At 38.2% G+C, this 27,061-nt stretch overlaps 1 protein-coding gene across 6 annotated transcripts; it reads right to left on the bottom strand.

The window, feature by feature from the left end:
- Positions 1-2,319: 2,319 nt before the first annotated feature.
- Positions 2,320-26,840, bottom strand: MYBL1 (MYB proto-oncogene like 1). Of its 6 annotated transcripts, none has more exons than XM_072852395.1 (17): positions 26,302-26,840; positions 25,721-25,791; positions 22,760-22,862; positions 22,563-22,634; positions 19,476-19,568; positions 18,197-18,417; positions 16,195-16,378; positions 15,897-15,971; positions 14,245-14,349; positions 12,771-13,004; positions 12,088-12,456; positions 11,456-11,598; positions 10,939-11,053; positions 9,124-9,240; positions 8,933-9,037; positions 6,745-6,924; positions 2,320-4,951 (listed from the first exon to the last, which is right to left on the bottom strand). In XM_072852395.1, the coding sequence occupies exons 1-17, from the start codon at positions 26,335-26,337 to the stop codon at positions 4,823-4,825; spliced, it is 2,352 nt and encodes a 783-aa protein (XP_072708496.1). In that variant the 5' UTR covers positions 26,338-26,840; the 3' UTR covers positions 2,320-4,822. The 6 variants fall into 6 exon arrangements, with proteins under 6 accessions (XP_072708496.1, XP_072708497.1, XP_072708500.1 ...); XM_072852396.1 differs by having other exon boundaries at positions 14,245-14,346; XM_072852399.1 differs by lacking the exon at positions 6,745-6,924.
- Positions 26,841-27,061: the final 221 nt, after the last annotated feature.

Below are 27,061 nucleotides of genomic sequence, written 5' to 3'. Positions count from 1 at the left end.
CATCACTTTTACAAGGAGTAACTAAGATAAAGCAACTGGCCAACAGTCAGCGAGGAAGTAAATGCTGAGTAAGCAGAAATCCCTCTCCCCAAAAGACACAAAAGCACTCTTTCCCCTCAGACCATGACACAGGACAGTCGCAGACGTACATCACTGCCAGCCAATACACAGCCCATTCCCATCTTGTGTATGCTAAGGCCATTAACATCTATCTTCTCTGTAGTCAGAGGGTGTGACGACACAGGAAATCAGAAGTCAGGTAAATAATCCAGAGGAAACTCTAAAAATAAACCCAAAGAAGAAACCCAAATGTCTGTAAAAGGTAGTAGCAGGTAGACAGAATTCCCTCTGCAACAGCAGCTGTATCACTGCAGTCATGCGGTCCAACAGCAGGCACCATCAGAGGACTCCTTTCAGTTCTGTACCTCACAAAAAACACACACAGCAATGAAGCAGAAGAGAAAATGAAATTAAAAAAGGAAGCCAAACCGCCAACACAAGTTGATACTGAAGAATGCCATATTGCATATCCCTTACTCCAGATGCAAACAGAAGCTGCACTATCGAGGTTTCTTCATAACCATTAAGGTGGAATACGGTGGGTATGAGCATTCGGATTTTTACTTTATACAAAAATGTAAGATTACGTATAAATGTCCAAAGCTTACCTGTTCTTCCAACACATCATGCTAGCAGAACTACAAGGATCCTATTGTTCCCTTCAGCTGCAGGGCAAGACTCCAACCCACTCAAGGGATAAGCTGGCTGTCTCCAGGGGAAGCCACGCAGACCAGTATGCTGCAGCTTCAAGAGGGACCAATCTTTTGGCTGAGCTGGCACAGAAACAGTAATCCACAGCTTCCTCATGAAAGTAAGCATTTAAGCCTGTAAAGCTTCAGCTTATCCAAGGTCAAGGAAACATATGAAAAAAAAAAATTAAATGAGGTCTAGCATTAGAAGACATGGGTGTATTTTCTGCCTAGGTACTGAACGTTTATCCGAATGTTTGTCACAAAACCAAGTGCAAGAATCAGTTCCCATTTCAGAATTTTTGTTGTTTGCATTGTGTTGGACCTTGGTCACAGGTATGGTGCAACAGTGGTCCGTTAATATCCAGTGTTAAAACCCTTATTTCATGAAGCTTGATTCACTCACAACATTGCATCAGTTTTAGTTTGGTGCAACCCTAGTAGAGTTGTTCTCATGGAAAACCAGAATAATAGCGGTAGGAACTGGGCTTATTCTCACCAATCCATTCCTTAAAGAACACTTCTTCCAAGTAAAAGCCAGGCCAATGAGTAAAGCTTCCAGAGTCTTCATATAATCAAACTTAGGGTTGTAGTACCTCCCAAGTTTGGCTTACTGGCTGTCCATCTGCTCTACTTTCTTTCACTGAGCAAGGTTGACATAGAAGAATGAACTAGTCACATCATTAGAGACTTCACTTTCATCTACCTACACTTCGCCCCCATTTCAGATGTCAGCAGCCAGCACAAAAAGAACAAATGCTCTACAGTCAGCCCACCTTGCTTGTCCCAAGCCGTGGAAAACTTCGCGCATGCAAACAGGAGCAGGTCTGCAGGATATTCATACAGTGGTCTGGCTGTGACAGCCAGAACCCCAGCAAAGCCCCAGTAACACTCACAGTTTGCCTATGCAGCTTGAAGCTAGGTGATACAAATTACCAGGACATATTTCAGAAGAATTGGTTTGTTAGTGCCTCTTGTCCTTTTCCTTCAACATATTATCTTATTTTAATTGTTTGCCATTTATATTTTGTCACAAAACTGGGAAAAGCAATAGATATTATCTCTTGAATGCCCATGTTTCTAGGAAAATAAGAGAGTCAAAGTCTAACACTAATTCAGATTAATACAGGTTTGTGAGTACTGGGGGTGGGGGGGAAATCACACTGCATGGTTTACACTTGCATTTACCTCCCAAGACCCAGGCACACATACTAAAATATCACTTCTATCATACAAATGAAAGTAATGTAAAAAAGCTTTACACTAGCAACATTCTTCATCCCTCAAACTGTCTCCTGTACATAAATATTTGTGTTAAAGCTTTGAGAGACAAATACAAACTGTTAACCAAATACAAGTAGGCTTACAAGTAGGTTGGGTTGAAGCATGTATTGTCAAGGGACTCCATCCTGCTGTGTAACCCACCGATTCCCACAATTGCTGTTTGTCTCTGCCCAGTCCAGAACAGGTAGGTTTCTTGCAGTTTCACATGCACACATACATAGACGTTGCTTTAACGAGCACCGAGTGTTTAAGTTCTCAAATAAAAGGCACTTACAGTAACCTGGTACATAGATGCTTTATTTCTGACATTAATATGGTCTGTATTGTATGTGAGATTCTCTTACATAAAAGAAAAGTTTGTAGTACAACAAAAACTAAGATAAACAAGGCATTTGTTGCACATTATGTCAAACCTTAAAACAAAAATATGGAGTAATATGTATTTAGGTTTCATGCAAGTTTGGCTGCTGCATGTACAATCTACTTATAAACTGAAAGAAATGCAAATGCACGCAACATTCAAAAAGTAACAAAAGATGCCTGACATATGAAAGATTAAAACCTTCCTGCTAAAGCAACAAAGTAGGAGTTAACTAAACGATCCAACCAATACCAACACAAATTAATACTACTTACCATATATCTATCCTTAAACTTGGTATAGACAGTTTTGGTGATGCCACTTCTACTGAAATATATCATCCAGATTCTAGATATTCATTCTCTCTCAATGTCTTATTTAATTTTTTTGTGAATTAAATGCTGTCTCCAGCATTAAATGTTGCTGTTAAATCCATTCTGGTAACGCACACCTAAATCTAGGACTGCCAAGAATTCCAATTGCCTCCTCTCAGTTTTCATAGGTGAGGAGTAATCCTGGCATGATGGGTATTTTCTGATCCCCTTGCTTATACAGGATTCCCCCCCCCTTAAAATTTTGATGTGAATTAAAAACTGCTAAAAATGTTTATGCCTACTACTATCATAGCCAGGCAAATATTTAATATCAAAAAGCTCCTAAAAATAAGGATTGTATAAGCTTTGAGATGTTTAAAAAAGTTTAATAACCCATTGCCTTCCTTGTGCCACTCATCACATGTTAAAATTCTCCATTAATAAATTATTCTCTACCATCTTCGATATTAAAGTGATCGGAATATTTTCCACACCCTGCATAGTACTGGTTGATCTCATAAAGTTAACTAGAGAACCTGACATCATTTTTGTAATTTTACATACAGTGCATATGATGCTCGCTCTTTCCATCTCTCATAGCAGCAAGCCGATTCTGCCACTATCTGTAGCAGCACACCCGGGAGTGGAGAGGAAGAGTGTTTGAATTATAAATAACTAAAACTACAGTGTACAATTCTATTTACCTGTCAGTATTTGTTGATAGCACACCATTATAACTTGCTCTAAATTAACTACATAAAAATCTCTACAACAAAAGCAAACCAAAACATTCCTTCGGAAAAAAAGAAAAAGACATAAAATAAGTGCAAATACCTAAAATAGGCAACTAAAGCAACTGTTGTGACCTGTATACTTTTAAATAAGGACAAAGATTTTTCATAAATAAAAGAATGTTCTCTTTGCTCTTCAAACATTTAGTAAGTATATAATGGTCAAACTTAAGTGCAGATACAATTGTTTTGAGATCCAAGGTGCCAAGTATCTTTTAAAAAAAAAAAAAAATTTAAAATGCATTGGTTTTTAGTTCCTATGCAGGACAAAGTACTCCTGGGTCACATATAGGATGCCACCATTCCTTTCTAAATATATTTAAACAAGGTACAGGAACAGTTGCTGTATAATACAGGTATACCTTGTAATTATTTTGTAGACCAACATGATTTAAGGGTTATAGTGCAATCTTTATGTAGATGTAACATACAGTATAGACTTGTACACTTCACCGCTGTAATTTTTCTGCTATTCCATACTTTAAACTTGTCCTTTTTTCATTTTAGCTGTTTTAACAGGAAACAACGTTGGCTTCTAGACAACCTGCATACATATAAATATCTACATTTAAGCTTTAAAATGAAAATAAATTATAAAAACAGACTCCTTTCCAATTTACAAAATTTTCCCTGTTCCTACGTACTGTACAATACATTCAACAATCATCTCATTTTGAGATTTATGAAGAAAATACTGATGCTTTACACTAAAACCTAATTCACCCCCCTCTGCCTACTTCTAGTACCATTTGCAAATAAATATATTTAACACTGTAGTTAATTTCATTGTTTTGCAGCATACCAAAAAAATTAGTAGTGCAACTTTCTATCCTTCCTTTATCCTCCTTTCCATTGTGTTTCTTTATATACTAGAAAAATGCTACATAAGCAAAAGCACATTCAGTCATGTATGTTGCTCATTTGGAAACCAGTAACAACCTATAAACCTACTCTATATTGAAAATGCACTAACAGAAAAAAAGCAATGCAAGTCAAAAGAATAAATATGAAAAATAGACCTAAAAACTCTATGTTGTCAGTACTGCAATGTATTTTACCATTCTTTATCATATTTTAGGGTGTCACTTTTTTAATATTTAAGAACTTCATTGCAGAACTGTTTGTACTGTCCCTTTGTAGAGAATATGAGAGCTTCATGTCTGTTCTTTGTCAGTCAAAAGAAGAAAGGAAGCTTTAAGGTAGCTTTAAGGTTTCCCTTGGCAGTCTGAAAATAAAGACTTAATTCACAAGTATTGTGCTGGAATTGCCTTCCACATTGTGTCAGTTTCAATGGAAAGAGATGGTTGTCAGTTGCAGTGACCATCACAGTATCAGAGCCCTTGAAGTGCTGTTGGTAGCTGTGTATGTGCTCAGATATCTTCTTGCTTGTTCAGTCATGATAAGCTGGTCTTCTGTTTTTCCGTAAACAACTGCTTCCCATTCACAATTTGACTGCATAGAATAAAATTCAGTTAGAAAGATTATTTTAACTAACTGAAATACTTCAGCAATTCTCATAGAACCTTTCAGAGTAATAATAAATTATCAAAGTTTAGCAATACTGTTTTTTTACTGAGAAGGATTCAGTCCTACAATACAATACCTAAAACCTGTGACAAAGCTCCCTCTCCACCCCTTAATCCAGCTCCCCAGCACTGCATCTGTGTTACGCTTAAGTTCTAACACATAAAATGAAAAACACTCTTAAAAAGAGAGTAGTTCAACAATTGATACATAAAAGGGAAGTTAATTAAGTCATCTTCTCTTTGCATATCTTCCCCTTTAAATGTGCTAAGTTCAACAGGCAGAAAAATACATTATTGACAGCTGTCTGGAGCCACCAAGGAAGGCAAAGTGGTTTGGCAGCTGAAAAAGAATACTGTGAAGGATGTCACTGAACCAAAGTGTCAGCTGTGGAAGAATGGTCAGATGTTTTGGGAATATATTAGAAATGGCAAAGGAATTAGGAATAAAAATAATGAATGGAAGAATAACTGAGCCACTAGTCCTGCTTCTTCCATGAAGCAAACCCTGCACGTTTACATGATTTACTGAATCACAAGCTGATTTGTAGCAGCTCTAAATTGGACCTGACACTAGCAGACTGTAGCATAATGAAGAATGCAAGATTTTCTCCCTCCCACATTGAGCTGGAAACTGATCCAAAGGATCAGTTCCACATATAGATGCACAGAGAAAATTAGCCATTTGAGTTTCTCTATAAATTTAGCAGGACTTGATTCATGGAAGGGACTCGTGGCTGGAGAGGCCACTAAACTGAGAGGGAATTTCTCAGGGGAAAGAGCAAAAAGAGAGAGATGGTACAATGAGAGTATTTGTGAGTACAGTATGACTAAGCTCCCCTTTTAAGTATTCTTAAGAGCATAGTTCTGGGCCAGATAGATGTATTCACCTTTGCTGCATTCACAGCAGTTAATTCCTTTTTTTGGAATATCACAATTAAATGAGGTTTGTTCTTTCTTCTCATAAGAAAGGATCAGAAAGTAATACTGTTGTCTCTGTACTTAAAAACCCATCATCATTAAAGCAATTAAGTGGGACATGGAAGATCAGGCTCCAGGTGCCCTGTATTTTTTCTTTAATTAATACAGAGCTGTAGATATTCTGAGAAGACACAAAAACTTTATACATTAACTCCCTATGGAGCAAACCAGAACAGGTACCAAGTCAGGCCAAAGAGAATGTCTCCCCAAACCTGGTGGTCAAGACACACACAGAGGAAAAATTAGGTTCCACAGTTTTAACAATATGGAAAATATACGGATGCACAAGAACAGATACATTACAAGAACCATTACCAAACAGAACCTGTAAATGAACTCTGCTTAATGAATCCCACTGGGCTTATTATGAAGTAAGCACCAGCCACATTTGAGAAACTTAGGTTCTATAGAGGTTTAGTTTGCACCAAGTCAAGTTTTCTTACTGCTAGACTTGGGTACCCAAACCTGTTTTGTAGGTCTACCCTATCCTGATTTTTTTTCCCTCACATTTAAATCTTAGAGGCCACTCAGTGAAACATCAGGGTTGTATTTAAAGAACTTAGCTATGAATAAACACTTCATGGACAAATGACCAACTTACAAGAAATTAGGATCATGGAAACACTGACCAAAACTAGATCACTAAATTGAACAATTCTAGACATTAGTACAAGACAGAAACCAAAAAGAAATTCTTTGTTAACCTGCTAACAAAACTAACAGAATTCTTTGCATCCAGACCTGAAGAGCTTTCTCCATTTTGACATTTTTTGAAGCACATGCATTCAGTTTCTTCTTAATTACTGCATTTGCTTTGTTTGCTGGATTTGTATCCTGGTTTTCTGATGTCAGGTTACATCTGTTGTCATGTATTTCCAACAATGGTATCATTAATAAAGATGTGGTATATGCATTTTCTGACTATTGACAAAAAAGAGGGTAGGGAACAGGAATAATAATTAGTATTTAATTTAAAAAAAAAAGTCTTCAGCTGCTGTGATCAGAGAAGCCAAAATGTAAACAAAGCAAGTAGTATCAGAAAGACCCTAGGAAAGAATCTGAAAAGAAAAAGTAATGAACGGTATATGAAGAACTAGCCTCCTCTATGAATCCCAGGGATTCATAGTCAATGCTGAGCACAGTAAAATAAGTAGCTGCTAGCATGATTTGAGCATCACTGAGTAGACAGTTTCTTTCATATAAAGCCACGCTACAGCTGACTACATTTTGTTAAGAACAAGACTTGATAAAGTGGTAATTACAGAACAGTTTTAAAGAAAAAAAGCTTGTAATTCACTTCTAGTACAAGCCTTGTGAAAGTAAACACAAGGAGACTGGAGTAAAAAAAATTAAGATCACATCAGTATCAGAGGGAGGAACTGCTTTAAGAACTGAAATAAGTACTGGATTGATAATTCCAGAAGAGTTTTATATGCTGATAATGTTCATGGAAATAAAAAGAAATTAATCCAGCTTCACTACAGCAAAGCAGAAGAAAGGTAAATGGCAATTTTAGTGAGCAAAACTACATGAGTAACAGTGGCATATGTACTTGTTTGCTTACAAAAACACCCCATTAAACTGCATTAAACTACCTTTACATATTTATGTACATATAATGTACATGTTCGGACCTTACTGCTAACTTACTGCCACATGGACACACAATTTCTACTTAAGGATGGGTACATTTTTCATTTTGAAATCCGATACTACCACTATCTCTCTTGCTAAGAGCAAATGTTCCTGTTGCACCAGCATCCCTCATTAAAATGGAGGAAAAGCAATTTTTTCCCAGTCCACTGCCTTTAATACACCACAACATCATTGTGTGTCTTGGTTTTAGCTTAATAACCTGAACATCAGCGATGCACAATATACCATGCCATAACAAGACATTACTAAGAGAACATCGGGCATTTTGTTTCTGTTTTGAATAGTGGCAGCAATGCTGCTCCTCACAAGACAGAGATGTTCTTGGGGAAGCGGGGAGTTTCCACTAGGTGGCAGAGCACCTAACACCCATCGGGCAGATGCCGAGGTTTGGCACAGAGCCAACCAGCCATTTAAGAAGAGAATTTGGAAAACCAGCTACAATAATCAGAAAGGAGAATGACTTAAGCACCTGTTCTTTTTAGGGACTTTGGCTCCTACCTCTTGCATATAGCTTTATACCTGATCAAGAGTCACACACATTTGCTCTTTCAGAATTAAACACATACATACACTAATTTAAGAACTAGATTAGAATAAAGTTTTCCTACAAGCTTCAAGACTAAAGATTAATCTATAAAATCACTCAACTGGAAAAACATTGGGCTACTTTTTAAAAGGAATGAGGGACCAAAACAGCCCCATCTCTGAACTCTTGATGTCTTGGTTGTTGAGGCAGAAGTATTCAAATTCCTTCAGGCAGAGGAAGCCCACACACCTCATCTTGTATGTGCTTGATATTTCTTAAAGTATTCCCCTGCTATAGAAAGCGGGAAAAGGAAAAACATGCTGCCTAATACGCCATTAGGTATCTTCAGAACATGTCTTCCAGACTGTCAAGCATGCAAAACACAGGGGCAAATGCCATCTTCCTGGTGTATTACAGAGAGCTTTGGCGTGCCATATATGCTAAAGTTTACAGGTAACCAGCACGGAAGCAGCTTTGATATAACAGCAGATCTGCAAAGCATTCACATTACTTTACCAGTCCTGCTCTGAAGGCCTGAAAGGAAGAATTCATGCATGAATTCAAGCCCAATGTTCAAGTACTGCTTAAGTACTTAAAGTACTATTTCAAACAGAAGGTGATGTTCACTTTCTAGATTTATGAATCTAGCCTCAATCCGAACAATTCATTTTAGTTGATTGAATGAAAGATACTCAGTTCTATGTTAATATTGCTGCCAGTGATGCTCTTCAGGAGTTTAATACTTACCTGTACATCTAAACTATTCTCTTCTGTGAAGAGCTGGGCACCAACCTCTTCTTTTTCCCATGGATCTAGGACCAGTGATTTTCTGACTTTTTTAGAAGAGTTGTGCTGCAATAAACATTTTACAGAGAAAAATTGTAAAATATTATTTAAAAGCAGTTATTTCCTATTTGAAATTATTATTGTAATGTTACCTCCTGCTTGCAGCTTTTATACACAGTGTCATCTTCCTCCTTGAGAAATATATCTGTTCCAGTTTCCTCTTTCAAAACTTCCCTAATGTCTTCCTCCAGGAAGGCAAGTGGTTGTGACTAAGTTAATTAAAATTGGAGGAAAAAACATGGGAAGTCTATTAGTTGCTAGTTTTTACCATATTCTACTTTCAGCTAATGTAGGCCAGAAAAGAGATCTTGCAAAATATAGCAACAGATAAAAGGATTTAAGCTATTGTAGTTAAGAACTACAGATCGACATTTCAAGGCTATGCAGATTTTTAAATTCATTTTACTCCACATTATTTCTAGCCAGATGAAACATACACATGCACACAGTGCCTCAAAAAATGCAAGGTAGCATTGAAGAAGACATGCAAACTACTTGTTTGCATTTATTAGCAATGGTTATCCACTGACAAAAGGGATAAAATACTTTATATATACTAAACACATACATAAACACATATATTATATATACATGCATACAAACATACTAAAAACTGTACTATAAAAGTATGACTGTTGTTGGGAATGGAATTTATATCAATCTTAACACAAATCTTTGAATAAGACATTGATAGTCCTAAGTACAGTACCGAATTTCACAGAAGCCATACAGATGGCTCCTTTGTGTACCAACAGGAGAAGAATTCCCTTAAGCCCTCAAAATTTGATTTTGAACAGGAGGTTAATAGTGGACAGAAACAGGAATGCCAAACCACTCCATTTGCATAGTGAGAGACTGTGAATCTATAGGGTAACACAGATGGTGCCAAGCCCTGTGGCAAAGTCTGAGCTACCTTCTGTGTTTGCAGAAAAGAAGTAGTCAATATATATTGGCTGGAATTTTTTCAGAACTTGAAAAGCATATGTCTACTGAATTCCAAAAGTTATTATACATTAACATACCTTAGCTAGACTAGGAAGAGAGCAAAAATTGAATTCATTTGGAATAAATAAACAAAAAAAGTAACATTATCCGTAGTTAACCAAAAAAAAGTCTTCTGCAACAGCCAGAAGAATCAGAGGAATCATGAATTGCTCTACTAAGATTTTGGGGTTTAGGATGAAGAAAATTGTAGACATCACTCAAGTAAGCCCCTAGGAAGGATAAAACACTTCCAAACATCTTCCCATCAAATAAATTCTCAGAATACTAGCATGCTGTGGTAAACATCTAGTTTCAGTCCTAGCACTGTTGAAGAACCAAAACCAGAAAACAACTCAGCTCTTACATAGTCCACAGGATTCAAAGATAATGCAGTTTTTCAAGTCAAATCTGAAAGTTGCTTAAAATAATGAAGTCAGTCACATTCATCTGCACCAGTTTGCTCTTACTAGATTATCCAGTTGGAGGACCCACATTCATTCACTCTCTCACAATTTTTCTTTTGAAAAAACAGAATGCTAAAGTATTAAAATTAAGATCTCAGACAATGATGTTACCACCTCGTAAGAGGTACAGTGTTAGCAAGACTATACAAATTTAAAACAACTCACAAATGCGGAACCAAAGCGTTTAAGATTACTATGGATCAAATGATTATATGTAACAAATACCATTCAAAAAGACAATGCCTCCATACTACACTGAAGGATACTAGACTAACATATAAAATCTGAAACATTTTTGATTCACATTCTAGCTGTTCTCTAGGATAATATGAAATGTCACTGAAACAACAGCCTTGTTAGAAAATGCTTTCTAAGATCGTGCTGAGGCTTGCAATAACTCAAAAACAAGAGGGCATTTAGACTTTAACAAAGAAGAAAATAAACAATGTCATCACATACCGTAAGTTTGAGGGGACCATACTTTTTTTCCTGAGCAGCCAAAGCATTTTTAAAAGGAGTTGGCGTCCTTGGTGTTGAACCCAAAAGAGATCTTCTAATTGTGGGAGTTCTAAAACTATTCAAGCATAGAAAAGTGTTCATACATGCATTTTAATATTTTACTTTATCAACAGTAATGTAATAAAATGAATCTAAGAAACATTTTTAAATACCTTAATTTACACAACAGATATCACCACTATGAATCTGAAAGTATTAAGATCACCCTACCCCAGGTATATTAAACTTTAATTGGATTTTGTTCAGTATTTTAAAAAAGGAAAAAATTTAACTGAATACAAGTCACTTTCTGTTACGTTAAAAACAGGAAGCCAGTTTGTTTGTACACGAGTATTTAAGTGTTAGGGGTTTTAAAACTCATTCCCAGCATGCATACAGGTAGACTAATTTCTCAATGTTTAGAAAAACTTGGTTTTATTTGAGCAACACCACCAAATGTTTAATGTAATAATCGTACCCCACATTTTCCTTTTGATCTTTTGGTGTCATTTCCTTGTGTAGAGGAGTCGTAATAAGAACTTTCTGCCCACAGATTGGAGTCGATGTAAATGCAGGATTTTCAAGGTTAAATTGTTCATTTCCAGAGCAAGTGTTGAAAAACTAAGCGGAAGAGAGAAAAAAAACTAAGCAACCCTAAAGGACAAAACTTCACCACTGTACTGAGCAGTAAAAAAATTTATATCTATATATCTGAAGGGCTTTTACTGACAAACCCCAATAAACTATTCTTGACTTATACTCCAAGACATTTGCGATATTTATCGCTGAAACCTTGATTTTCTCCTTAAAATCCCTACTGCTTAATTAGGTCACAGAGACAATAGGTGTCTATCAACAATTATTTGCATGAGAAAGTGTGAGCCGAGACAGAAGTTGCTGCCCCCCTCCCCCCCCATTAGTCTGCAAAACAGAGGAAATAGGTTATTTAGCAATTTATTTTTAATGTATCTACCCTTATGCAGATGTTTTAAGAAGTTTTTGGACATATTTGTTTAGGCTACAATGTATGACTAGGGAAGAAAGTACTTGTAATTTATAATTCACCCACTGCAGTCTTCATAGTTTAGCCATATTTAAAAATAAACTCACCTGTGATGGAGAAAATGGTAGTGCTTTCACTGGTGTATGCTTTAGTGCAACATTGATGGCATCATTACACAAGCCATCATTCAGTTCATTAACTGGTGATTGCCCAACACGCAATCTTTTTTTCTTTCTTAGGATAGTAGGTGGAGTGCTGAATTTAGTTAAGTTTGGGGTTGTTGGAAAAACTGCTTCTTCCTCGCCACTGATGCTACTGTGTTTTTTGCCATCAAGCACAACGCTGACATTATACTGGCACTCAGCAGCCCCTTCATTGTGTTGAATCCGCATTAGTTTTACTGGAGCTGGCTTGACAGGAGATGCAACGGCCTCTGAAAGCTCAAAACTGGTGACATCACTCCACGCTACAGGATCCTATGAGGCAAGATGGAAAGCACTCAAACACTAGCAGGCTTATCCAAGATTATTTCACAACATCCAAGCCAATCTAACAGCTCTCTACCTCCAGAGGCCATATAATGAATTATTCTCCCTGTACCTTTCACACAATCCTAAAACACTGAATATTTTAAAACACAATTCTTTTAAAACAGGCAATAAAACAAGTCACTCAATATGGCTGAAACTACAGACAAGTACAGAATAAGGTGATTTTAAGAGTATTTTACAGATATTGTGTAAGTTGATATTCCAAAATAAACATTTTTTTAGAATAAATACAGACTTACAGATTCAATAAGCTCTAGTGTCTCCGCAAATTCTGGAATGGTTTGTAGAGATGATAACATTGTATTTGCTTCCACAGCCAAATACTTAGGTGGTGAATTCTGCTGAACAGATGTGCTGTGGGTCTCATCCATGCTGTAGAACTCACTTGTTTGTTCCCCAAGGCTATTTAGTGTATTAGACACACAATCTTCCGTGACAAAACTTCCAGACCAACAAGGTAAGTTTCCAGCTTGCTAAAAAGTATGAAGAAACATGTTAATCTTATTCAACTTAGAAGTTGAAAAGAGTCAATTACGTGACTGCAGGGAGGAAAAAAAAAGTAGTATGTGGAAAGACTAAGCAAAACTGTTAATTTTTGTTTTTTCAAACGCTAATTATCTGTTTGCATTAATGCAGTTAGTCTTCTCTTTACATTAACATACTCAACATTCTCAAATTGTGTAAGATTTTTATCTTACCTCTCATTCATATCTTATACATGCTTATAACTTAGATAATTATGGGTTGTATTGGAAGCCACCTCTGATGCAAGTTTCCTGTGTTCCTGAACATCAGTATATTACGAAATCATCTTCACTACAGAACACAGGTACGTTTTAAGATTAGAAACTGTTTCTAGAATGTGAAATACTCCTTGTTTGATCTGATTTTTTTTAAATGCAGATTCTGCATTGATAGTTAACTTCTAAATGGTTATCCCATTTTAGTATGCTGCTTAGTACTCAAGAAACAGATTTTAATTTTCACTGGAAATCTAGAAGCAAAGCAGATTCCACTAGATAAGCAGAACGTTGCACTGTTTCAAGAGAATCCCAGGAATAGCTCCACCACAAAAACCTGGAAGTTCACCTGTAATCTAAATTAGTGATCAATATGGTTGGGTTGGTTAGGTGTCTGATGTTGTTCACAACCCTCTGTTCCTGAGGAAATAAGTGACTGTCATCTGCAAGTTTCCCACATTACACTGAAGTACATGTAAATTTTGTACACTGCCAATTTATATACTGTTTGTCATGTCCAAATGTGGGTATTAAGTATTGCAAGCACTCAGACAGAAGTTTGATAAAAATGTAATCTACAGGACGTTTTGAAATCAAATAGGGCAAAACCTATGTATTTTTCACCTTTCTCTGTTGAACAGATGATCGACATTGCTGATCTGTAAAACTGAATGGTGGTAATATCAACAAACACGCTGCCTCTTGAAGAGGATTAAAATCCTGGCTCTTAGGAACAACTGCCAAATTGCAGGTCATATTTCTGCTGTTTTCACAGTTTAGAAAACTGCGCTAAAAATAATTTGCCTCAATTCTAATATATAGACTTTGTTTTACAACCCAACAGCCATAGGTTTGATTTTCAAAGGTCAGGTGAAAAAAAAAACCACAAAAAACCAAACATCCATTACTAAATTGCTGAGGATTAATCTCAGTAAAGCATATTAAAATATTTACAGAAATTTACAGTCCTTACAGAAGACACTCGTTTTCTTCTGATTTCATTCTCTGCTGACATAAGTAGCAATTCAAGTTCCTTTATTTTCTTTTCTTTATCAGGATCATCATCAATAAATGACTGCTGAAAAGTTTAAGAAAGAAGCCATTACTATTTTCCACCTCCACCACCCCTCCACAGTAAAGATTATACATTATAACACAGCTACATTATTAATAGAAATCCACACATAGCGGGAACAGAGCTGTTCAAACTGTATTATATTTTTTAATACAGTAGTCACTCATAAGCAAAACAACTCCAGCAATTACCAGGAGATGGATCCGATGTTAAAGCGATATACAAGCTAATATTTTAACAGGTTTCTAATATGGCCTGTAAATGCTCAGTATGCTGTAGCACTTTTTAACCAAAAGTCACTCAGTTCTATCTTTAATAGAAGCAACAATGTTGGCACCTTGGTAGATGTGTTTGTGTTTGCATGTGCTTTCTAGAATTTTGAGTTATTTATCCTCACTTAAGCGTGCAAGTGTGCAATTAAGTATTTCAAATCAGCATTTGCTGACAGAGTGTCTACACAAGCAATCCTACCACCACTATCAGAAAAGAAAATTAACTAATTGTTTTTTGTTGGTTGGTTTGTTTTTAACCTCCTTAAAGCTTTCTATTATTGCTATAAATACAGGTAAGTGAGGATATATGCCATGAGTTTCAAAACTAGTTATACTCCCCAGTTTAGGGAGGACTTCAAGGAGCAGAAAGTATCTTATACTTTTCTGTATAGGGCAATCCAGAGCGTCAAAAGCCATACAGGGCTTTGTTATGATCTGTACTCTTACACTGAGATCAGGGAAGAAAATGCAACATGAAACAGATGACCTGCACAGGGAAGCTTAAGGTTAGGTACAGAGTTCTGCAGAATGCCTCTAACACATCTAGCACAAACAAAATATGTATTACTCCCTGTGTCAAAATAATTTTTTTACTCATTTCAAATTCACAAAAATTCTTCCAGGAAGTCATATTACAAACCAAGATCTACATTCGGTCTGCAACACATGAGGAATTTCAGATATATTCTAAGTGAGCCCAAAGGAGCAAAAGGAAATAAATACATCCTGTTTGTTTGTTTGTTTTAAAGTTCCTCAATACTTCAGCACTTAGAATGTTGCAAAAGAGCATCTTCAACTGATTGAGAGAAATTTATCAGTCAGAAAAAACTAAAACCTATTGAGAACAAAAAAACACAGCCATAACTGTAAATCACACTAAGTTATTTGAACCAAGTCTTTCAGATAGGGTTACATTTATTACAAAATTTATTACATTTATTAGTAAAATCTTGTCTTTAAATCTCTCAGAAGCTAGGTAATACTAACAGGTCATAATTGTAACCTAAATCTTTAACTAGTAGACTATGTTTTAAGCCATACTTCTGTCAGAAATAAGCATAACCATTGTGTTTCTGGGATGTATAAAGACAGCTCCTTTTTTCCTGCCTAGAACTACCAATTAAACTAGCAAGCCTACTTACAGAGGAACACTTACATAAATTTAGGTGAATGATAAAGACTTGAAGACATTTTGAAGTTACAGGTTTTTAAAGTCTTCATTTTACAGCATAATACACAGTACATTCTCTTCATTTACAATGCCTGTTAACAATTTACCTGAACTAAGTTGGAAGAAGCTGAAGCATGTTCTAGACAGCTGCCTTCTGGTGAGGCATACTGGTATGCTGGAATCTAAAAAGACATAAATCATTTTACAAACCCTAAAGAAAAGGAGGCTATAAAATTATCTCTAGTTTATTGTACATAAACTATTTATTATGGTTTAAAAATCCTAAGTTACCATAATACCATAAATACTCAACAGATCTTCATTCTTTCAGAGTTGTTTCTCGTTCCAAACCCAATAAATTATTTGAAACTGGGAAATACTAATTATTCTGGATTTTGAACTTACATGTGTCTGAACAGGTATGTAAAATTGATTCTGAGTGTGCAAGTGTTCCATAGTCAGACAAGGTTGGGGCTGTAGTTTGGATGAACTAGCTCTTTCAGACTTTATACCATCTTGTAAATATCCTTCCTGTTCCACCTTTCTTCGCATTGTTGAATTCCAGTGATTTTTAATCGAATTATCAGTCCTAAAATGAAAGTGTACAACAATGACTGGTTTCCATATCTCAAAGTTTAATATATAGCATAATTTACAGGGTTTGTACAGTAGGTTAATCCAAAGCCACAAATCCAGAAAGGTCCAGCAGCTGGGACTGAAAGTTCTATTATCAGTGGGGTTTTGGCATAATGACTAGAAAGCTACTCTTTTCAAAACTTCCTTCTACTAAACTTCAAGTCTGCAGGCAATTAAAAGTAGCAAGAGAGAAAGCCTTGGTTCTGGCTATTATCACGGGTGAGAACCTTTTTTCTTGGATACTTGGAACAACCATGTGTTCTCTGTCACTACATTATTCAGCCTCTGCTACAAATCTGCAGAATGTGAAGCTAAGGCAATCACCCTACTGTCCCACAGAATAATAAGGGCACTGTGGCTAGTGTTTGCCACTGAAAGACATCTCTTCTAAAAAAATAAAAAAAAAGGACAGCCTGCATTGCCAGCTCTGAGTTTTATGTGCAGCTTTGTGGAAGAAGATCCCACTACCTCTTGGTGCCCTTGATCTTGTATGGGGAAAGCAGGCATGGCAGAAGACCAGTACCTATTGTTCCTCCCCTTGCAAAGAAAATGCTTGCAGTTTGACAAGCAGGCTGAAATCACTTTTAACACTAGACAAGCATTAAGGCAAGAGTAGAGTATGAATGCATTACAGTCTAAAGTACTAGCAATATTATTACTAGCCTTAGAGAGAGGTACACAGAAATAAAAATTGCTTTAAGCCCCATTCTTCATTTAAGCTCAACTCCAAGAAGTATTCTCCTTTTTTCATCCCACTAGTGTTAGACTCTTTACAAATCTTCTAGGCCTAGGATCCAATCTTTAGCTAAGAGTCTCATCCTGGATTTATTTTCAACAAATAAGTTAGTGAATTAGGAATGCCTCTGTCCTTACAAACTCATCTTCCCTCTCCGAAATTCTATTAAGATGCAATCCATTCCCTTCCCATTCTTCCAAAGGATTCCTGTGATTCATGGATTGTGTACATAAACAAAATGTCAAATTTTTAAACACACATCTCTAAGGACTCATTCTTCCAACATAACAAGTGCTGACACTCCTTAGGCACAGCTAGACAGTCACCTCCTGAACACAGACTGAATTCAGAGAGGGACAGCTTAACATTGAATTTCAATTAACAGTACAAGGTAAAAAATTTATTTCATTAAACTCTTTATACACTAAAATTTTGTCTTCTACAAGCATGTAAGTTGGCAATCACATCCGAAACAAAGATAAAGAGAACAATGCATACAACTCATTCTTAACTTAAGAGACTACATGGTAACCAACTAGCTTTGCAATACATGACTCTTAAGCCTGGACTTTTGAAGGTTACCAAGATTCTCTTTTTTGAGTGTCCTGTTTAACAAGAAGTGTTCCACAAAAAAATAAATTAAAAAAAAGAATTTCTCATCTTAAACCAAAAAGAAAGTCACCCCCAAATGCATATTAATGAAGGCACTTTGATATCAAGTCATAGGATGTTAAGGCATTCTTCCACTATTACTTGCAGTTACTCTTCAGCTCTACTACAGTTTTTTCTAAGTGAACATGAGGATTTTTTAAGGAACCTGCAGAGTGTTAGAGGTCTTTTTATTGGTTTTATGGCTTTTTAAGAATACACATAATCAAATGCAAAATATCTTTAAAAATTTCAGTACCTATCAAGATAAAGATGTTGTGACATAAGTTTCAACAGATGCTCTGACTAACAAATTACATTGGAAAGAGTTGTGCAATGACTGCTTTCCATATTCCAATATTTAACACAAATAGAGTTGAAAAGCACCTTCCAGGAAGGAGTTTTGCTATTTCAGCCCATCGGTTTCCCAAACGCTTGTGAGCTTCATAGATTATTCTGTCCTCTTCTTCTGTCCACGAAGACTTTTTTACCTCAGGATTGAGATGGTTATGCCATCTCTCTCTGCATTGCTTGCCTATTCTTCCTTTCAGGTGTTTTGCGATTAGAGACCAGCGCTTTGGACCATACTTCTGAACTAATTCAATAACCTGGAACACAGATGAAAGCACATTGTAATTCCAAACCCTAATTTTCCTAATCAAAGACTGAGAACACTGATAAACTCACATTTTAGAATAGGATTATAATAGTCAACTTGATAAGATACTAGGCCTAAGGAGGCAGACAGTGACTTGGGGTTTTAAAAATTATTTTTCAAGAAATCAAAAAATTGCTTATTAACTCCAAATTCACTGTGTTTAGAATATAAGTATATACTGATGAAAACATTCATTGGGAAGTTTACTTTCTGTCACCCATTGCATAAGCTGACATTAGGAAAGACCAAAAAAGAAGCTGGTAAAGATGAAAGATGCTTGGTTTGACTTTTTTCAGCAACATACGTATGAGAAAAAACCCACACCTCTACTCCCAAACTTCACCCTGTTTCTATGTGTTTTTACACATTAAAAAACTTTAAAGTTCTCATCAGTTTTTACACTTAAAAAACTGATGAGAACTATAAAAAAATAGATTAGGAAGACCATATTCACAAGTGGACAAATAACTAGTTTTAAACAGTGGGAATAAGCAGTCGATTTGAAATATTGTATGTGAAAGCTATATGTGCACCTCCCTACAGGGCAGTCCAGGTTTTGCAGGCAAAAAGCTACAGTGTGGATTAACAGAGATGGGGAAAAGGAGTCTAAGACACCATTGCTAGCTTCTTTAACAGTAGAGTATGAAATAATTTCCCTTATTCCCAACCCCTTTAAGTCTGGCAGGTTTGAGGAACAAAAGATGTAAATGAGACCTTTGATCTTTAGTGCTGTAAAGAGATCTCCTCTACTTGGTAAGCTAGAGTAGTTCAGCTAGCAATTTGAGCAAAGGGAAATGAAACACTTGAGCAGACCAGACATTCCATCTACTTAAGAGCAGCTGCATTTTTTTTCCTTCTCACACAGCATAATGTAATGTAATTATCTATGTCACAAGATGCATCAGACATCATATTTGTGGGGATGAAACCTAAGAAAAAGTACACGTTCTTAGCAGTCATATGCCAATTTTATTACAGTAAAAGAGTACAGTATCAATTAGTTATTACCCTCTGATCTTCTTCTTTAGTCCAGGGACCTTTAATCAATTCTGGGTTTAGTACCTTCTGCCATCGATGCTGGCACTGAAAATCTGAACGATTCTGAAATAGTTTTAGAAGAACGGTGTAGCTGTTAAACTCTTGAATACATAAAATTGTAAATATTAGCTAGCCAGAATCATTAGCTTATTTCAAATTAAAAGACTTATACTTAGAACAAAGGTCTGAATAATAAATTCTCCCTTATTATTTCTTATTCCATTTGCTTATAAAAACTCTTCTCCAGAAAAAACAGCCTTGCACAAAGCTCTAATTACTTCAATGTTCTTACTTCATAATCAAATTCAGAACTTACTCTTCTTCAAAGAAAAACTTAGAATTATTTTTGTCCTCATTACTCCACACCTTCTCTTAACTTTATGTTATTGACATGCTTTTAACATTATCTATAACCTATATAAGGAAAGAAATTTTTAAAGGAGATACTTTTTCTTTCAAATAAAAGAATAAACTTTTTTCTAAGTCTCAAATGAGTATATTCTCAGCTCTTTACTAGAGTGTTAAGGAAAACAGATTTATATCAAGTTTAGCTAACACATACTAATTAAACAACATTGCTTTTTCTGCTCAGGACAGATGGTGCTTTTCTGTAGCTTCACTAAGGATCTTTTGAAATATTGTTCCCAGTTATGAAAGAGAAGTAAGCTTTCACTAGCCTCCTAAAAACTGTCTGTAGGAAAGTTTGGGACTTTCAGGGTAGTTGGTCCAATCCTGAGAAATACGCAGATAAGAGCCTGCCCCAGCACAGCATACTAGTATGCCTTTTATAACACTGCAACATGATTATTTACTCTCTTCAGTGCAAGCTGCTGGATAGCAAGTACCAATTTCAAGGTTTCACTGGGCTTGTCTACCAAGTAAAGGCATTACCATGCTAAGATGAAGTTAAACAAGAAGCAGTCTGCAAGACCAGAAGAACCACCCAAAACACTGTTACATCTAAAATTACACTGATCACAGTACCTCCAAGTTAATCACAAGTAGACACTGTATGATTAAAAGCACACTAGACTTTGTTACAAAACATCATCATTTTCTGGTGGTGACAAGCTGTAAAAGACAGACTCAATATAGGATAGCTGTTCCCAATTTTGATGAAAGAAAAATTTGGAATTGCGGCCTTTCAGTGTTTTTACCTTCCAGACATTTCTCAAATTGTGACATATTTGGGGGAGAAGAGCAAAGCAAATGATGAGATGAAACAAGAAAATCATTTCAGGTCTGCCTTAGCCACAATAAATTGAAAGAGAATACAAGCTGCATTCCCTCTCTTGATAGTCACCTTTAAGCCATCTTCACTTTTTTGGGCAAATAGAGAAAAGCTTTACTTGTGCCCAGCCCAACAGTGAAACAGGGTTCTGAAAACATGGCAGTTTGAGTGCCTTTACGTGCTAGTAACTCAAGATACACTTGGTTTTCCTAGCAAAAGACCATCAGTAAAAAGGTAAGAGGCTAGCATAATTAGCACTACTATTTGGCTTTGTAATTTGAATACTGCAATAGGTCGCCCAGAGAGGCTGTGGAGTCTCCATCCATGGAGATATTCAAAATCCAGCTGGACACTGTCCTGGGCAGCCTGCTCCAGCTGACCTTGCTCGAGCAGGGGGTTTGGACTAGATGATCTTGAGAGGTTCCTTCCAACATCAACGATTCTGCAATGGGCAACCTGATCCTCCATGCATGTTTCCCATGATAGCTGGGGAGCCTTTTTTCAGCCTCACTTGGGTGCAGCTGAACAATAGCTTTCTGTCTGCAGAAGCATTTCTTTTCAGCTGGAGAACTTATTATTAAACTGTTAGATCTGTTAAATGCAACTCCATACTGCACCTGCAGATCAGTATCACCAAACATTGTATTTTTAAACAATTTAACATAAAAACTTTTTATATTATCTCTTTCTCCTCTGCCATTCACTCATTTCACTGCTTTTTGGAAGGGGATAATGTACACATAAGGAATAGTGATTTGCTTATGCACTCCTTAAATTTAGAAGCTTTGAGTTCGTTCCCTGATATCTATACTTTGCCACCTGGAAAGAAAAAAAAGATCAGAAGCACCACAGTTGCACAAATACGATGAGAACAATGAAAAGTTACAGTTATTCAGCATTTAGAATTCAAGTCTATTCTTACCTAGTTACACAGGAATTTTATACAACTGTATCATTCCACTCAATATTATAAGAACCACAAAGGCAGGCGCAGGGGGGGTGTAACTTGTGATTTCTAACATCTGAATATTCAATACCACTTCTAGGTAGTGATTTCAGCCTTAGATTCTAGCCATGTTTTTATAGTAGGCATTTTATAGCATTTAATTAGAAGAGAAACAAACATCATCAATTCTAGTTGTAGGTATTTTCTACCAGTGCAGCTCATACAGCTGAGGAGTCATTAAATGTTTGAACTAACAGCTCTTTTACTCATTCCATCTGACCATTGGAACAGAACAAGAAGTTTTAAGTGTCAGTAGGAAACTTCCAAGGAACCTACTAAGGTTCCATTCATAGCAACTGAAGATACCATTGGATAGAAAGATTTAGGTATGTTAGGGAAGCAGACATCACTGTAAAAAAAAAAAAACCCCAACAAACACCAAAACAAGAAAACCCCCACCACCCCACCCCTCTTATCCTATGGTGTTTATGAAATTGATCCTGCTCCTTTCAAGCAATCTTCCAGATGCAGCCCACACTCCTAACTGCTTCAGAAGCAACCTGTGAGCTGTAGATGTAACCACCACAAGTGATGCAACCCATAGGAAGCAGGAATATATTCCAGAATGAAAATAAATAGCCATTGTGGACAGAAGGCATCAATTATTTTTGATTATTTCAGACTATCACTTGAGCCCCAGCCTGAGACGATAAGGTTCTCCAAGGTCTGAGCTAGAACTCAATTTACAAGCATCCTTTAAAATTTTTGTTTACTGGTACGTGTTTCTGATTTCTATTTCACCTCCTTTCCAAACCAGACATATGACCAAAGTAAATAAAATATTAAAAGGGAACTTAACTGAAACAGAGATTCAACTTACTTGTAGATGACTAGCAATGAAAGCCCAATCATCTGTACCATTTTGTTCCACCAGCTTCTTTAGCCTTTCATCCTGTTAAGACATAACCTCAGCCAATAAATGTTACATGCTATCCCAATATGATACTAAACAATAACATATTTCATGTGCTACCAATATCATATAGGAAAGAAACTAAAGACAAAAAAAAGTATTACCTCATCACGTGTCCATTTCACCCTGTTACATATCTTCTTCAAACCTTTTTGCTGTGGTACTTCATAGTCATGATCCACATACTGAAGGTTATCATCTTCCTCACTGCTGAGTACAACAGAAGGGTGAAGAAGACAGAAATAGAGTTTAAAATAACTCTGAATAACTTATTTTTTCTAACTACTTCTAGCTTTTTTCCAAGCTGTACATATTGTTCTAAAATGACATAGAGAATTTGCATGAACATAAGATCTGCCTCCACTAGTGGCCTATATTCACCATGTCAAAGGAACAGAATTAATTTTAATTTCAAGGCCACATACTGGGATATGGACAGATAATTCATTCCAATTCAAGACTTAAATTTGAAGCAAAAGCTATTGTTTAAGATCATGTTGTAACACATTTATGAATCTTCATTTTACACAAATGAGCTTATAAGGTAAAGTGGTTTGCTAGTCTGCAAAATACATTCATGTTCCACCTCCATAACTCAAACAACAAACACAACAAGGGTGCCAAATAAAATCTCAAGTTGACACTAAATTAAGTGGGCTCCTGCCTTCAATAAAAGCGTTGCCTCAGTGTTACAGGAATTAGACACAAATCTTTGAAGACAGAAATATTCCAGCAAGGAACAATTGCGGTATGAGTGCTGACCCTCTAAGTGAAGAGCCAGAGGCGCAGGAAGCCAGGTAACCTCTGCGACTCCATGTAGATCACACTCCATCTACTGGAGAAACGCATACTTCACAGCCGTGATAAACAAAGCCTTGCAAACAAGCAGCACAGGGAAACGTTTCATGGAAATATCACTTAAACTTATATGTCAGTGACTCATGTTAGACAGCATAAATTCAAACACATGTGCAAACCTAGGCTTAACAACAAGACGAGCAGTTCCTCTGCATGAGTTATAGCAGAGACACAAAGAAGGGACTCCCATCCAAATACACAGCTTTAATTAAAAGCAATTTCACGCTGCAATCTTAATTTTTCTCCATTTCATTATCAGTATAAAGCACAATATAAAAACAATACATTCATGTTCAAAACTAAATTTATTAGTTCTGCTCAGCCTTGAAAATCTCTTCCATTTTTCAACCAAAGGTAAAAAAAATCCTTTCCCAGTAATAGAATTAACCTGTGCTGCTGTCCGAAGAACCGATTAGATGGCAGGCCTCTACATTATTTTCCAGAACATGCAATTCACCCACACAGCACGCCGATCAACCATTTATGTATATTTGTAATTTCCCATGAAGTGATTGTGTTTTCTGTGGCTAACATGAATTTATGGTCATTCAAGAAGAGCACTACTTACTTGAAAGCATTACTACAAGACAGTATGTACCCAGCTCTTGCAGACCCAGTGTATTTAACATTGCTTCTACATCCTACACCACATCTGGATTTGCCCTACTTAGCTTCATGATGCAGTAGAAATATTTTGTAACACGTAAACATATTAAAGCTTTGTGGAGCCAGTGAAATACAAAGCATTAAGCTTGTTGAAGGGTCAACAGCAAGTTCTTCACAGTACCTCCACAGGTTCTCAACAAACTTCAGGAGCATATCTTGGTATTATAATCCTATTTCATACTAAGCCAGCCACACAGTTTACTTATAACTAAAATTTGGCTTTGTGGTTAAGCTGTTGTCAATACAATCTCCTTACCCACTGCACAGCAAACTAATTCAAGAACAGAGTCTTCAGTTACGTGAAAAGTCGTGAGGATTTTAAAAAATTTAAAAAAAAGAGGAAGGGCTCCACGCGCACAGCAATGATGCTGACAAGACCGCCGGTACTAGACAACATGGGGTCCCCACTTGCAGCAGCGGTGAAGAACCCTGCACCTGGAGTTCTCCAGCGGCATGCATGTCCCACAGCCAAACCAGCACGGCTGCCGGCCACCTCCGCACGCTTCACAGGCACGAGAGCCAGCCAAGCAGGCACTAAGCTCTCTTGCACCTTGATTCCACATGAATAACTGTTTAGTCTTTGGTTTTGTTTAGAACAGTACACCAGTACATTATAAATTAAATATACATGGTTGGGACTACTAACTTAAGCTTTAGATTAAAAAGAAAATATTTTCAAACACGTGGGGTTGTTATAGTTCATTTGACAATTGTTTTGCAGTTATGAAACTGTGCCACAATACTGCATGAAAGTGGAACACGACCACCAAATTTCATCAAATAAGAAATCTGGAACAATAAAGTATTTCATGAGTTCTGTGCTAGCTGTCTCTGCAATTCTGAGCTGAGAACCATTAAAGGAAAAAATTAAGCTTCCAAATGCAAAAACCAAGAGTAGTTTAACAAAATTAAACTTAATTCCATTTGGTGCAAAGCAATTATACTTTCCCCTTACTCCACACCTAGATTAATAATCTTGAAATCACCTTTATGTAAACTCGTAACTACAATGATTTAGTTTTGGAGATACCATCATGATCACACACTGACACAGTATTCTTCTAGGGCTACTCATCTCTAACCAAACGTTCCTCTGCTATCCACAACCAGCTGCATTTTCAATGAAGACATCAAAGCACTCCATAGCCATGAGAGATAATACAAGCTAAAGCTTTGCAAAGACAAAACAGATGAAAGTCTCTTAAATTACAAAACGCAGATTAGGAGTAACAAGAAACATTCTCTCTCTGAGCTGATTCTTGCAGGTAGCAAAGTACAGACAGCTCCAGCAGTCTGCCTCTGCAAGCAAAGCTCCTTAATGAATCTTTGTTCCTTACACAACTAGAACCCCAAAGCATTGCTTTCTTGGTTTAGTTGCAGTTTTGCAGAAGAAGATTAACTTGTGAACTCTTTTCATGTCAGAGGAAAATGCAGAAACAGTTTTAATATCTGTAACTGAAACCACCCCCAATTCCATGAGAAGTATGCAGTCACGGTAAACCCCTGATGCTGTAGGTAACTCACACATTAATATTACTCACTGAGTATCTTTTCCTTTCTCAATCCTAATCCTTCTTTTACATTTCTTTATCACTTTCCAGAAACTGGTTTTCTATTTAGGACAAGAATAATTATAGCAATAAAACAGTTCTTCAAGACCCACCTTCTGAATAACAAAGCAAAGACACACCCATTTTCATATCAATAAAGCAAAAGATGTATCAAAACCATCTGGGGCTGCTGCTGAAGCTCTTGAGGAAAACATTCTCTCTCGGGGAGATTTCAGGCTAGATTATGTCATCCTCCAGGGTGGGAAGACAGATACCTGTGCGGGCACCGGGCGAGGGAGGAATCAGAGGGCGGAGGGAGGGAGGTGGGCAGTGACACCCGAGGCCAAGGAGGTGGAAGAAGGCCGAGAGCAGCGCCAGCACAGCCCGGCGGGGGGGTGAGGGGCGGCAGGGACGGGGCGGGGCGGGACGGTGGCGGTACCTGGCAGGGATCCCGGGGCGCGGGGGGGGGTACCTGGGCGCGGGGCGGCGGCGTGGAAGGCAGCGACTGCCCGGGAGGGGGCGGGGGGCAGAAGGCGCAGAGATCCCCGGGCCGGGCCCGCAGCCACACTCACCTGCGCGGTCTCTTCGCCATCCTCGGGGCGCACCATAGGGGGGGCCGCCACAGGAGCGGGGCGCAGCGCGGAGCCCCCGAGCCCCCGCCCGGTCTCCTCCTCTCACAGCCGGGCGGCGCGGCAGGGCGGGCGGGGGACGGAGAGAGGCACTGGCGGCTCAGGAAGGCTTGAGGCGGGCAGGGCTCCTTTTACGGCCCCCTCTTCCCCGCGGAGCTTCGCGCTATCCGCAGCGCCCCGGCAGCCGCCCTCAGCCCCGGCCCGGCCCGGCCCCCGGCGCGTCAGGCATGGCTCGGCCTGGCCCCTGCCCGCAAGGACGGAGCGCGCAGCGGCCCCTTTCTCGCCCGGCTGTGCCTCCCCGCTCCTGTCAGAGCTGCCGCGGGCTCCGGCGGCGCCTTCCCGCCCCGAGCTACTGCCCTGCCCTGCCCGGCCCTGCCTGGCCCGGCCCCCGCTGCCGGCCGGCCCCCGCCGCCCGGGTTGCGCCGCCACCGCCGCGCTCGCGGCGGGCTCGGTCGGTGCCGCCGAATCTCGCGCCCAGCCTCCTTCCAGAGCCACCGTTTGAATCTGCGCAGGCGGACTGCCGCCCCATTGGCCGCCGCCGCCGCACGCGACCCGGGCGGGGGGCGGGGCCTCGCGCCCGCCGCGGGCGGGGAGGGGAGGGGGAGGGGCGGCGGGGGCGAGGCATGACGGGGGAGCGAGTTTTCCCGGCTGGCGGGGCGGGGGAGGGCACCCCGCCTCGCCGACACCCCCCCGCCCAGTAACG

Source organism: Ciconia boyciana, chromosome 2, assembly GCF_034638445.1.
Source record: "Ciconia boyciana chromosome 2, ASM3463844v1, whole genome shotgun sequence".
NCBI lineage: Eukaryota > Metazoa > Chordata > Aves > Ciconiiformes > Ciconiidae > Ciconia > Ciconia boyciana.
The sequence above is the reverse complement of the archived record's forward strand: the minus strand, read 5'-3'. Positions and strand labels throughout refer to the sequence as shown.

Excerpts from the sequence above, each read along its gene's own strand:
- MYBL1 (XM_072852395.1), bottom strand. The coding sequence starts at position 26,337 with ATGGTGCGCCCCGAGGATGGCGAAGAGACCGCGCAG. Across the intron at positions 18,418-19,475 it reads CTAAAGAAGAAGATCAGAGG|GTTATTGAATTAGTTCAGAA; the intron begins GTAATAACTAAT and ends TCTGTGTTCCAG. Across the intron at positions 11,599-12,087 it reads TACCATTTTCTCCATCACAG|TTTTTCAACACTTGCTCTGG; the intron begins GTGAGTTTATTT and ends TCTTCCGCTTAG.